Source organism: Schistocerca nitens, chromosome 4, assembly GCF_023898315.1.
Source record: "Schistocerca nitens isolate TAMUIC-IGC-003100 chromosome 4, iqSchNite1.1, whole genome shotgun sequence".
In the NCBI taxonomy this organism is placed as follows: Eukaryota; Metazoa; Arthropoda; class Insecta; order Orthoptera; family Acrididae; genus Schistocerca; species Schistocerca nitens.
Window position 1 is genome coordinate 861,038,903 of NC_064617.1, and position 13,604 is coordinate 861,052,506.

The 13,604-nt window shown below is 36.8% G+C and overlaps 1 protein-coding gene across 1 annotated transcript in view; it reads right to left on the bottom strand.

Moving 5' to 3' along the window:
* LOC126253315 (alanine--glyoxylate aminotransferase 2, mitochondrial-like) overlaps positions 1-13,604 on the bottom strand; it is a 239,671-nt gene that overhangs the window by 55,840 nt on the left and 170,227 nt on the right. The window contains exons 6-7 of the mRNA XM_049954563.1: positions 12,247-12,444; positions 11,192-11,284 (exon numbers count right to left, since the gene is read on the bottom strand). Coding sequence (XP_049810520.1) covers positions 11,192-11,284; positions 12,247-12,444 — 291 coding nt within the window. The remainder of the gene's footprint in view (positions 1-11,191; positions 11,285-12,246; positions 12,445-13,604) is intronic.

The window sequence follows — 13,604 nt, forward strand, 5'->3', positions numbered from 1 at the left end:
TAACAACAAATGTGGGTGTTACCAGCACAATAGCTCCCCCTTCCCTGCCGAAAACTGTTCCTCTAATACTGGTATGTCAAAAGAAATAAAACTCAGTCCCAACAGTGGCAGCACCACAACCAATCATGTAATTAAAAATAAGCTCAAAATTTTTCACCAAAATATTCAAAGCCTGCTCTGTAAGTTAGACCAATTTATTGTAAATATTGATGAACCAACAGCCACAAATTGTGCTCATATTCTCTGTCTGACAGAACACCATGTCACTTTTGGCATCGAAATGCTCAATATTCCAAACTATGTTTTAGCTACCTCATTTTGTAGAAAGCATATGTGCAAAGGTGGGGCAGTTATTTATGTGAAAAACAGCCTGTCCTTTAATACAATAGATGTAGAGAAATATTGTATAGAGAAAGACTTTGAGGCATGTGTCACAGAAATAGTAGAAGCTAACAAGAAACTGGTAATCGTAGCAATATACAGGGCTCCATCTGGTAATTTTAAAGTATTCATGAAACAATTAGATTCTGTGCTATTGTATCTCACGAGAAAAAATAGGGACATTATAGTGACTGGAGATTTTAATACAGATTTCCTAGAAAGCTCATCTTCTAAGACAGAGTTTGCAAATTTAATGCATACCTACAACCTTGTCTCCACTATCAGTTTTCCCACAAGAACTACTGCCACTTCGAGCACTCTAATAGACAATATCTTTGTAGATATGAGTAAAACTCATCACATCAAAGTTGAAAAAGTCATAAATGGTCTCTCTGATCATGATGGGCAAATACTCACAATTGACAACTTTAATACAAATCAGAACAAAGCTAGTGCACCATGGAAAACCATTAGAAACATGAACGAGGAAAATATCCAAAAATTCAAATTATGCATTCGGAAGACTGACTGGAGGTATGTTTATCTTGCAAATGATGTTAATACAAAATATAATTTATGTACTGATGAATTATCAAGTATATTTGAAAGTGTCTTTCCAAAAAAGGTCTGTAGACTACAGAACAGGCAATCAAGCAAAAACCCATGGCTCACCAAGAGCATAAAAATATCATGCCAGAGAAAAAGAGAACTATATATAACATCCAGACAATCCAATAATCCCCTCCAGATGAAATATTATAGGACATACTGCAAAATCTTAACTAAGTCATTAAAAAATCTAAAAGTATGTGCATACAATCTGAAATTAATTGTTCAAATAATAAAATCAGAACGATTTGGAATGTAATAAAGAGGGAAACAGGTACTGCACCATCTGGCAATGAAAAAACTGCTGTCCTAAAAATTAACGATTTGGAAATAACTGATAGTAAACAGATAGCAGACACATTTAACAACCACTTTCTAAGTGTCACCTCTCAAATAGGTTGCAGTGGTGACATAAGGGAAGCAGCAGATATTCTGAAACTTAACCTCCCACAATGTTTTAATGATATAAATGTAACACCTATAACTGTTAATGAAATTTAAAAAAATAATTCACTCATTGAAAAGTAAAGGATCTTCAGGTACAGATAACATCTCTAGTAAACTGTTGAAAGCTTGTAGTAATGATGTAAGTGTAGTACTTGCTCACATTTGCAACACGTCTCTTTATGAGGGAGTTGTACCAGAGAGAATGAAATATGCCATTGTGAGACCTCTTTTCAAGTCTGGCAATGCTACAGATGTCAAAAATTATCGTCCTGTCTCTCTCGTAACAACATTTTCAAAGGTTCTTGAAAAGGCATTGTATAACAGGATTGTGGCACATGTTGATAAACTTAATAATATTAATCACAGACAGTTTAGTTTTCAAAAAGGGGTTTCCACAGAGTGTGCCATATATTCACTCACAAATGATGTCTTGGAGTCTATTAATAGTAAGAAGTCACCAGTTGGTGTCTTCTGTGATATTTCCAAGGCCTTTGAATGTGTAAACCACAATATACGTTTGGAGAAGGCCTATCATTACGGAATCAAAGGGCCTATAGGTAACTGGCTAAAATCATATCTTAAAGACAGGAAACAAAAGGTGGTTCTAAACAGCTGTAACAAAAGATCTTCTAATCTAGTGGATTCTGAATGGGGCAAAATTCAGCATGGAGTTCCTCAGGGATCTGTCCTTGGACCATTGCTGTTTTTAATATATGTTAATGATGTACCCCTGTCCATTAGTAAAAATTGTGAATTCACCATGTTTGCTGATGATACAAGCATTGTTGTAAATGGTAAGTCTACTGCTGATCTGGAGACTGAAGCTAATGATATACTCAGAGAAGTTACAACTTGGTTTTCAATTAATTCTCTTTCAGTTAATATTTTAAAAAAAACTAATTTTCTACAGTTCCACACAAAAAATAAAACTCTAGAAAATATAGTAATTGCTCATGACAACCAGGAACTAGAACAGGTGAAATCCATTAAATTCCTGGGGGTTCACATTGACAGTAGGCTCAACTGGGAACAGAATGTGTCCCTTACTCTAAAAAGGCTTTCATCAGCAACTTTTGCTCTAAGAATCATTACTCATTTTGGGGACATCAACATTTTAAAATCATCTTACTTTGGGTACTTTCACTCATTAATGAGTTACGGAATAATATTCTGGGGTAATTCACCAACCTAAAAAAAAATCTTAACTGCTCACAAGGGAACCTCCCCATCGCACCCCTCTCAGATTTAGTTATAAGTTGGCACAGTGGATAGGCCTTGAAAAACTGAACACAGATCAATCGAGAAAACAGGAAGAAGTTGTGTGGAACTATGAAAAAAATAGGTAAACTATACAAACTGAGTAGTCCATGCGTAAGACAAGCAACATCAAGGATACTGTGAGCTCAGGAGCCCCGTGGTCCCGTGGTTAGCGTGAGCAGCTGCAGAATGAAAGGTCCTTGGTTCAAGTCTTCCCTAGTGTGAAAAGTTTTAATTTTTTATTTTCAGACTATTATCAAAGTTCAGGCACTCAAACATAATGAACTTCGCTCTCCACAATTCCAGGACATGTTCAGATTTGCTTGGACATACGCAGGATTTGATGGTCTACACACGGAAAAATTTGAAAACGTTAAAAACATATGTTTTGACAGAGCACAGGGAAAACTGTGCGACTGTGAAACTGTTGCATTCATTTGTTGCAGTTTATGTGACAAACTCTTATGTTTTCATCACTTTTTTGGGAGTGACTATCACATCCACAATAAAACCTAAATCGGGCAAGGTAGAAGAATCTTTTTACCCATTTGCCAAGTGTACAAGTTAGGTGGGTCGACAACATATTCCTGACATGTGACGCACATGCCATCACCAGTGTCGTATAGAATATATCAGACGTGTTTTCCTGTGGAGGAATCGGTTGACCTATGACCTTCCGATCAAATGTTTTCGGTGCCCATTGGAGAGGCACGTCCTTTGGTCTACTAATTGCATGGTTTTGCGGTGCGGCCGCAAAACACAGACACTAAACTTATTACAGTGAACAGAGACATCAATGAAGGAATGGACAGATCATAACTTTGCGAAAATAAAAAAGTAAAGTTTTCACTCGAGGGAAGACTTGAACCAAGGACCTCTCATTCTGAACCTGCTCACGCTAACCACGGGATCACGGCGCTCCTAAGCTCACAGTATTCTTGATGTTGCTTATCTTGCACATGGACTACTCAGTTTGTATATTTTGCTTATTTTTTTCATAGTTCCACACAACTTCTTCCTGTTTTCTCGATTGATCTGTGTTCAGTTTTTCAAGGCCTATGCACTGTGCCAACTTATAACTAAATCTGAGGGGGGTGCGATGGGGAGGTTCCCTTGTCAGAAGAGAGCAGTCAGACTCATGTGTGGGGTTCCTCCACGAACCTCATGTAGAAAACTTTTCACACAGTTAGGTATTCTGACTACAACATGTCAGTACATATACTCTCTGATGAATGTAGTTAATAAAGACGTTGCTCAGTATGAAACAAATTGTTCATACCATAACTACAATATTAGAGGTAAAGATGATCTACATGTTGAACTAAAAAATTTCTCACTTGTACAGAAGGGAGTAAAGTATGCTGCTATAAAGACTTTTAATGCATTGCCTAATTATATTAAATGTACAAGAGAAAATGAAACGCTGTTCAAAGGTACATTAAAAAAATACCTGCTTGACCATCCACTGTACTCGTTAGATGAATTCTTTTCCAGAAGTAATGCCCTCCCTTAATAATAGATGTATTTAGGCTCTTAGTTATTAGATGGATGATACAATATTATGTTAATGTTATAGTGTTAATGTTATAATGTTATATTGTGAATTGCTATACTAGTTAAATGACAGCTTGTAAATGAGAAAAAGTGATACTTATTAATATCTATATCATAGTATTATATTACTATTCTGTAGCATTAATTGTATTTGTACAATTGTATTGACACGTTCCACATCCAGGCAAATCACTCACATGTACAGATCCATGGAATACGCATACCAAATAAAATAAAAATAAATAAATAACAATAGCATATTTCAGTCTATCTGGAAAAATTCCCTGTTTCAGTGAGCTACTACATATGTGTCTGAGAATCCTACTTATTTGTTTGTCAGATGAATGTTGCCATCACCATAGGTATGATAATCATGCACATCATTATTTGTTTTAAAGAGCAGGAGATTCTTATTTATTCTTAAGAGGTATATGCATTAGACAGGTAATATTGCCTGTTCTTTAAAGATTAGTTTGGTAGGTGCTTGTAATCAAATCATGACCTTGTCACTTTGTTTTTGCATAATAAATATTTGCTTGTGTATTGACCCCCAGAAAGGAATGCCATATGAAATGACTGAGTTAACTGGTGCAAAGTACACAGTTTTAATGGTAGTCAAGCCATACCTTTGACATAGAAGTCTAAAGCCATAGCAGAGGTTACTCAGTTTACATAGTAGTTCATCTCTGTGGATATTACACTGTACAATATTGTCTATCCAGGAATTTAGTCTCATTAACCTATTTTACAACTTTCTTGTCTAGAATTAGTGATTTCGTATGTGTTGTATGGATCTCTGATGGACAGATGTTTTTCCATATTAAGTAAAGAGGTTGTGTTCATAGAGCCTTTCACAGCTGTCATCCGCTTTGGAGAAATGTTACAAGATAGGAGGTCTATATCATCGAAGAGTAACACAGGAATTGTTGAGGGTAGGTATTCTGAGAGGTCATTAATAAAGAGAAGGAAGAGGTTGGAGCCTAGTGTTGAGCCCTGTGGGACTCCTTATCTGAATGGTATTATATCTGAACAGGTTGTTCTTCCATCAAGTGTTGTTATTTCTACCAGCTGCCCTCTGTTTGAGAGATATGACTGAAATCATTCATTACAGATTCATCTTATACCATAAGCATCCAATTTACGTAGGAGTTGTGTGTGATTGACTAGATCAGACATCTTAGTCAGAGCACCAAAAAGTCAAGAAGCATACCGTTTTTCATTAAATACAAATATTGTCTGGTCAGTAAATGAAAAGAGAAGCCCATTGTTTTATGAAAGCCAGACTGTTGTGCTCTTAGTGTGGAGTTATTCTCATAAAAGGATGCTACTCAAGTATATACATTTTTTTCTATTATTTTGGACACAGATGGGAAGAGGGATATAAGTCTGTACTTGTTGACCTCACACTTGTCCCCTTTCTTGTTTGATGGAACTATCTTGGAGGTTTTCAGTGGCTGAGGGAAAATGCCAGTACCCATGGGCACAGTTGATTATGTTGCAGAGTGGTTGTACTGTTTCAGTAGTGTCCTGTTTTATTACAAAGCTAGGTAAACTGTCAAGGATGGACAAGAGGGAATTTTTCATATTTCTAATAGTTAGGAGAACCCCCCTCCAAAGTTGCAGGTATTAGAAAAAGTGATTTGTCAGATCTTTTACAGTATGGAGGGAAATATTTTGTTGGTGGAGAGTGACCAATTGAAAGACTGCTAAAAATTCCAGAAATCTGTTTATTGAATGTATCACAAACATTATTGTTTGATGTCTGTTATTTGTTGGCCACTGTATTGAAGAGATTGTGGTGTTTCCTGTTTGACATCAATTTGTAAAGTTTTTCTGACAATATCCCACATGGCTTTACATTTATTAATAGAATCATTTATATAGGTTTTATTTGCTAGTTGTTTTGCTTTAGACATTACTTTGCAAAGAATCTTCTTGCATAATTTGAAATAACTATGGAAAGAGGGGCAGCAGTCTTTTCAGTAGTTGCAAGGGCAACAGTCTGGATGATTGACTGATCTGGCCTTGTAACAATAACCAAAACGGCCTTGCTGTGCTGGTACTGCGAACGGCTGAAAGCAAGGGGAAACTACGGCCGTAATTTTTCCCGAGGGCATGCAGCTTTACTGTATGATTAAATGATGATGGCGTCCTCTTGGGTAAAATATTCCGGAGGTAAAATAGTCCCCCATTCAGATCTCCGGGCGGGGACTACTCAAGAGGATGTCGTTATCAGGAGAAAGAAAACTGGCGTTCTACGGATCGGAGCGTGGAATGTCAGGTCCCTTAATCGGGCAGGTAGGTTAGAAAATTTGAAAAGGGAAATGGATAGGTTAAAGTTAGATATAGTGGGAATTAGTGAAGTTCGGTGGCAGGAGGAAGAAGACTTCTGGTCAGGTGACTACAGGGTTATAAACACAAAGTCAAATAGGGGTAATGCAGGAGTAGGTTTAATAATGAATAGGAAAATAGGAATGCGGGTAAGCTACTACAAACAGCATAGTGAACGCATTATTGTGGCCAAGATAGATACGAAGCCCACACCTACTACAGTAGTACAAGTTTATATGCCAACTAGCTCTGCAGATGACAAAGAAATTGAAGAAATGTATGATGAAATAAAAGAAATTATTCAGATAGTGAAGGGAGACGAAAATTTAATAGTCATGGGTGACTGGAATTCCAGTGTAGGAAAAGGGAGAGAAGGAAACGTAGTAGGTGAATATGGATTGGGGCTAAGAAATGAAAGAGGAAGCCGCCTGGTAGAATTTTGCACAGAGCACAACTTAATCGTAGCTAACACTTGGTTTAAGAATCATGATAGAAGGTTGTATACATGGACGAACCCTGGACATACTAAAAGGTATCAGATAGATTATATAATGGTAAGACAGAGATTTAGGAACCAGGTTTTAAATTGTAAGACATTTCCAGGGGCAGATGTGAACACTAACCACAATCTATTGGTTATGACCTGTAGATTAAAACTGAAGAAACTGAAAAAAGGTGGGAATTTAAGGAGATGGGACCTGTATAAACAGAAAGAACCAGAGGTTGTACAGAGTTTCAGGGAGAGCATAAGGGAACAATTGACAGGAATGGGGGAAAGAAATACAGTAGAAGAAGAATGGGTAGCTTTGAGGGATGAAGTAGTGAAGGCAGCAGAGGATCAAGTAGGTAAAAAGACGAGGGCTAGTAGAAATCCTTGGGTAACAGAAGAAATATTGAATTTAATTGATGAAAGGAGAAAATATAAAAATGCAGTAAATGAAGCAGGCAAAAAGGAATACAAACGTCTCAAAAATGAGATCAACAGGAAGTGAAAAATGGCTAAGCAGGGATGGCTAGAGGACAAATGTAAGGATGTAGAGGCTTATCTCACTAGGGGTAAGATAGATACTGCCTACAGGAAAATTAAAGAGAGCTTTGGACATAAGAGAACCACTTGTATGAACATCAAGAGCTCAGATGGAAACCCAGTTCTAAGCAAAGAAGGGAAAGCAGAAAGGTGGAAGGAGTACACAGAGGGTCTATACAAGGGCGATGTACTTGAGGACAATATTATGGAAATGGAAGAGGATGTAGATGAAGATGAAATGGGAGATATGATACTGCGTGAAGAGTTTGACAGAGCACTGAAAGACCTGAGTCGAAACAAGGCCCCCGGAGTAGACAACATTCCATTGGCCTTGGGAGAGCCAGTCCTGACAAAACTACCATCTGGTGAGCAAGATGTATGAAACAGGCGAAATACCCTCAGACCTCAAGAAGAATATAATAATTCCAATCCCAAAGAAAGCAGGTGTTGACAGATGTGACAATTACCGAACAATCAGTTTAATAAGCCACAGCTGCAAAATACTAACACGAATTCTTTACAGACGAATGGAAAAACTAGTAGAAGCCGACCTCGGGGAAGATCAGTTTGGATTCCGTAGAAATACTGGAACACGTGAGGCAATACTGACCTTACGACTTATCTTAGAAGAAAGATTAAGGAAAGGCAAACCTACGTTTCTAGCATTTGTAGACTTAGAGAAAGCTTTTGACAATGTTGACTGGAATACTCTCTTTCAATTTCTAAAGGTGGCTGGGGTAAAATACAGGGAGTGAAAGGCTATTTACAATTTGTACAGAAACCAGATGGCAGTTATAAGAGTCGATGGACATGAAAGGGAAGCAGTGATTGGGAAGGGAGTAAGACAGGGTTGTAGCCTCTCCCCGATGTTATTCAATCTGTATATTGAGCAAGCAGTAAAGGAAACAAAAGAAATATTCGGAATAGGTATTAAAATCCATGGAGAAGAAATAAAAACCTTGAGGTTCGCCGATGACATTGTAATTCTGTCAGAGACAGCAAAGGACTTAGAAGAGCAGTTGAACGGAATGGATGGTGTCTTGAAGGGAGGGTATAAGATGAACATCAACAAAAGCAAAACGAGGATAATGGAATGTAGTCGAATTAAGTCGGGTGATGTTGAGGGTATTAGATTAGGAAATGAGACACTTAAAGTAGTCAGGGAGTTTTGCTATTTGGGGAGCAAAATAACTGATGATGGTAGAAGTAGAGAGGATATAAAATGTAGACTGGCAATGGCAAGGAAAGCGTTTCTGAAGAAGAGAAATTTTTTAACATCGAATATAGATTTAAGTGTCAGGAAGTCATTTCTGAAAGTATTTGTATGGAGTGTAGCCATGTATGGAAGTGAAACATGGACAGTAAATAGTTTGGACAAGAAGAGAATAGAAGCTTTCGAAATGTGGTGCTACAGAAGAATGCTGAAGATTAGATGGGTAGATCACATAACTAATGAGGAGGTACTGAATAGGATTGGGGAGAAGAGGAGTTTGTGGCACAACTTGACCAGAAGAAGGGATCGGTTGGTAGGACATGTTCTGAGGCTTCAAGGGATCACCAATTTAGTATTGGAGGGCAGCGTGGAGGGTAAAAATCGTAGAGGGAGACCAAGAGATGAATACACAAAGCAGATTCAGAAGGATGTAGGTTGCAGTAGGTACTGGGAGATGAAGAAGCTTGCACAGGATAGAGTAGCATGGAGAGCTGCATCAAACCAGTCTCAGGACTGAAGACCACAACAACAACAACAACAACAACATGGAAATTTGGATAATTTGTTTTTATACTTTGGTCAGAGAGGAAATAGAAAAGTTGTGGATAGTGTGAAAATATGAAAAAGTTTGTGATGACTGGACAAAGGTAAGTATTGTACCTATCTTAAAGAAGGGTAACTAAGTGCTCTGTGAGAATTACAGAGGAACAGCATTACTGTGCAACTGCATGAAGATTTATAAAAAGTTAATATACAGAAAATAAGGAATAAGACAGAACCACAATTAAGAACAACAAGGATTTCAACCTGGAAGATCAACTATAGAAGGTATATTTACAGCCAGCTAGACTGTAAAAAAGAAATAGGAATCTGGGAAAGACACTGTAGTAGTCATTGATACAAAGAGATTATGACAGTGTTAGAAGAAAAAAATATGGCAAGGTCTGAATAGGCTGGAATTGTCAAAAGAATTGCAACTGAGAATCAGAAACATGTTAAAAATGTTATAAAAGATGTTATGTTATAAAAGATGAAAAAACTCAGAATGGTTTATAATGGACAGAGATGTTCAGCAAGGAAGTTCACTCTCACCAGTGTTTTCTAATAAAGTCATGGACATCAGATGATATGAAAATCATAGCATATGCAGACGATGTCATGATTTGGGATGAAAATGAGCAGAAATTGAAAGAATGACTAAACACCTGGCAGAGAGTAACTGAAGAAGCAGGCATGGAAATAAGCTAAGTAATGAAAATCAGCAGCAAAATGGAAAAAAATTAAATTAGTTAGTTTCAGTGGAATAGCAATTAAGAAAGTAGATGTGTTCATGTATTTGGGAAGTAAATTAATGAAGAAAGGACACATCAAGGAACAAATTTCAGAGAGAATAGAAAATCAGTCAAAATTTTATTATTGGAAAATACCGGCCAAAGCAAAGATCATGATACACAAGTCATATTATCTGCCAGTTTTGACCTATGGATCAGAATGTTGGACCTGGAGAAAGAAAGATCTGAGCAGAACACAAGGAACAGAATTGCACTTTTATGAGGGATCCTGAGTAAGACAAGAAGGGGACAGGATAAGAAATGTAACAAAATTAAACATCCTGCAGGTGAAGCTCCTAAAAGAAACTATAAATAGTAAAAGGCTTAAACGGTTTGGCCACATTAAAAGAATGGAAGCAGAAAGTCTTCCATGAAGAACACTAGAATGGACAGAATCTTGATGAAGACTAATTGGAAACCACAGTGGAAAAGTCATGTGAAAGATGATGTGAACGGACGAGGACTGTAATGGGAGGAGATGCTAAATGATAGACTGTGGGAGAAAAGACAAGCTTGAAAGAGGCTCTGTGAATGACATAAGACCATCTGAATAATTTAAGGAAGTTGGAGTATTCATTACATTTGTGGTAGAGTCAGTGAAATATCCTCCATTTGTGTGCCACAGTGCCTCTGTAACATAGAAATGGTATGTAAAATGAACCCCTATCAAAGAGAAATTTTTTACAAATATTTATTAGTGATATTAACCCCCCCCCCTTAACTGAGAGTACCCACAGCCCCCTCGTAACTGAGAGAACAGAATGAGATTTTGGACACTGTAAATTTTTCTCTGGAGAAAGAACCAATCTGTTCTGCATACTTAAATAGACTGGGCTTGCCATGAATCCAGGTAATAAAGATGTCTATTTTGTCAGTGTATCCAATCACAAACCTCAAAGTATTAGAAGTCCTCAAAAGATATTAACATAGAGAAGAGAGATTCTCAGTCCCACAGCTAAGTCAAGACATATATTTTGTAAGCTGGCCTTTTAAAAGTAAAATGACCATTGTTCAGCATACATATTTTTTTTTCAAACTTACCTCGTCTGACACACAAAGCCCTCCACTGTCTTTTATTATCTTGAATGCCTTTTTAAGATAGTCTTTTGGATATTGGACTGTTCCACCAACTCCCTGAAATTTAGTACTTCTGTTATGCACAGTCCAGCAACCTATTTTAATTGGTTATTGGTGATATTGACAGTTAACATATTACTGTAGAGAATCACTTCTATTCTGTTTCAAAATAAACAGTACAGCTATTTCTGTTAACACTAGTAAAATATTTTTACATAATTCATCTTCTTCAAATGCTCTTCATACAACCTGTCTCCTCCAAATATCAAAGGGAATGTTGTACATACCAACAGTAATCACTATAAATATGCTCTTACAAATAAAAATGAGAGAAGCAATAACTCAGCTGCAAATGATGAATGGATGGTGCATAGCCAGATGTAATAGAACAGTAAGTTGCACTAGAGAGTTGAGTACATTGAAGGAATCAGATGGTGAATGATGGGAGAGGAAGGGGACAGAGCAAGAAACTGAAAAGGAAATAGATGACTATGGAGACCAGCAGAAGTTCTGGCAATGGGTTTGCTGTATGAATGGATGTGCACGAGAGTATTTGTTGCTTGTTTTGGACCTATCAAAGAGATGTATATTAACACCCTGGAACGTTGCTCATTGTGTTAAAGAGGATCAGGTGAAGTGGGTTTGTGCATAGATGTTGAGGTTATGGAGGGAAAAACAGAGGTTGTTTTCGCTGTGGGTCCATATCATGAAGATACCATCAGTGGATCTGACCCAGAGAAGGGGTTTAAGTTGTTTCTTGGATATGAAGGATTTTTATAGATGGTTTACAAATGTAATAATTCATTATGTATCAGATTTTGAATGGCCAATAGGATTAGAAAGAAGATATAGCGTTTCTGTCATGCACCGTACAGTGGCTTGTGGAATATGTATGTGAGTTCTAATGCTGCTGCTTGGTGAGTAGATTTTTTAAACCATCCAATTACATTATATGTAGTATCTATGTTGATATAGATGTAGATTTCAGAAACACATACTTGTGCAAGGTGAATACAGACCTGTATGGATTCAGCAAAAAAGCCAGCAACTCTCTTCTTGTGAACAGAGGTTTGAAGAATTTCTTCCAGCTGATCAATGTATCTGCTTGATGCCTCACAGCATGATGGGCTGCAATTGCATTTGCGTACTGTCTGTACGGGTGAATCTCTGCAATATTTTCCACCCCATACTCCTCGAAAAACATCTGGATTCATTGTCTAGGATGAAAATAACATCACAATGAATGGTGCTGTGATAGTAAATTTATAATAATTCTTTGAAGTGTGGGTCTATTATCAGAAGTAGTTTGCCTAGCTCTAGTTTTATAGATACATGTTACTACAAAACATTTAAATCTGTCAGGAAATGTACCCTGAGTCACTCATTGACTACACAGATAGCTTACAATAGTCTTATCAAGTCAGTGCAAGAATTTAATACTGTGATAGAAACGTCATGGGTGAGTCATCATTTACCATTTTCTGAAACAATACTTTTCTTGTATTATGTTTACCTAACTGGTAAGATCACTGTACAGTTAACATTTGGCTATCATAATCAGATAAACTGTTGACTATAAATTTTTTGTATTAATTACTGATCAATGAAGATACTGGATCTAAAAACGAATTATCAGTGGGTATTGCTCTGTGTCCTTCAATGCTGACTGGGAATTTTACTGTGGAGAATAATCAACAACTTTTTTTGTGCTCAGTCACAATTATTCAACATAAAATCAATACTGACATCTTCACAAACAATGATTCTCCAGTCAAGCAACCATTGCCTTATTAAAACTATCTCTAGGTGCTTTATGAGTATCAATCCCAAGATATATTTCAGTACTTCACCTTTTTTTTTTTAATTAATGTATTGTGCACAGTCGGCACCAGTGATACAGCAAAAATCCATAGAGTTCACATACCTTCATTCATTGATGTCACAGGGATAATATTTTGAGGCAACTCAGTTCAAGGAGAAAAATATTCTTAGTAAAAATGTGAGCCATTTAAGTTGCTTAAAAAGTGACAGTTTCTTACAATGATGTCACAGTACACCTACTGGCTGATTAAGTGATAATCTTTATTCAGTGTGCCTCAGACAAGAATGTGTCTTGCAATTTTTTAGTCACTAAACTGCATTGAAAAGTATGAAAATCTGCCTCATGATTTTTCCTAAATCATTCCAGGCAATTGTTTGGATGGCTGTTCCTAATGGGTTATGGCCAACACCTTCCCCATTCACTTGCACAGTTATGTAAATTATTATGCTTTATAGTTATTGTTATTAGTAGTATCATTATTATTATCTACCCTTTACTTTCATAAAAAATTTGATTATTTGATTTGAATAAGTTTTAATAATTTTATAACATATT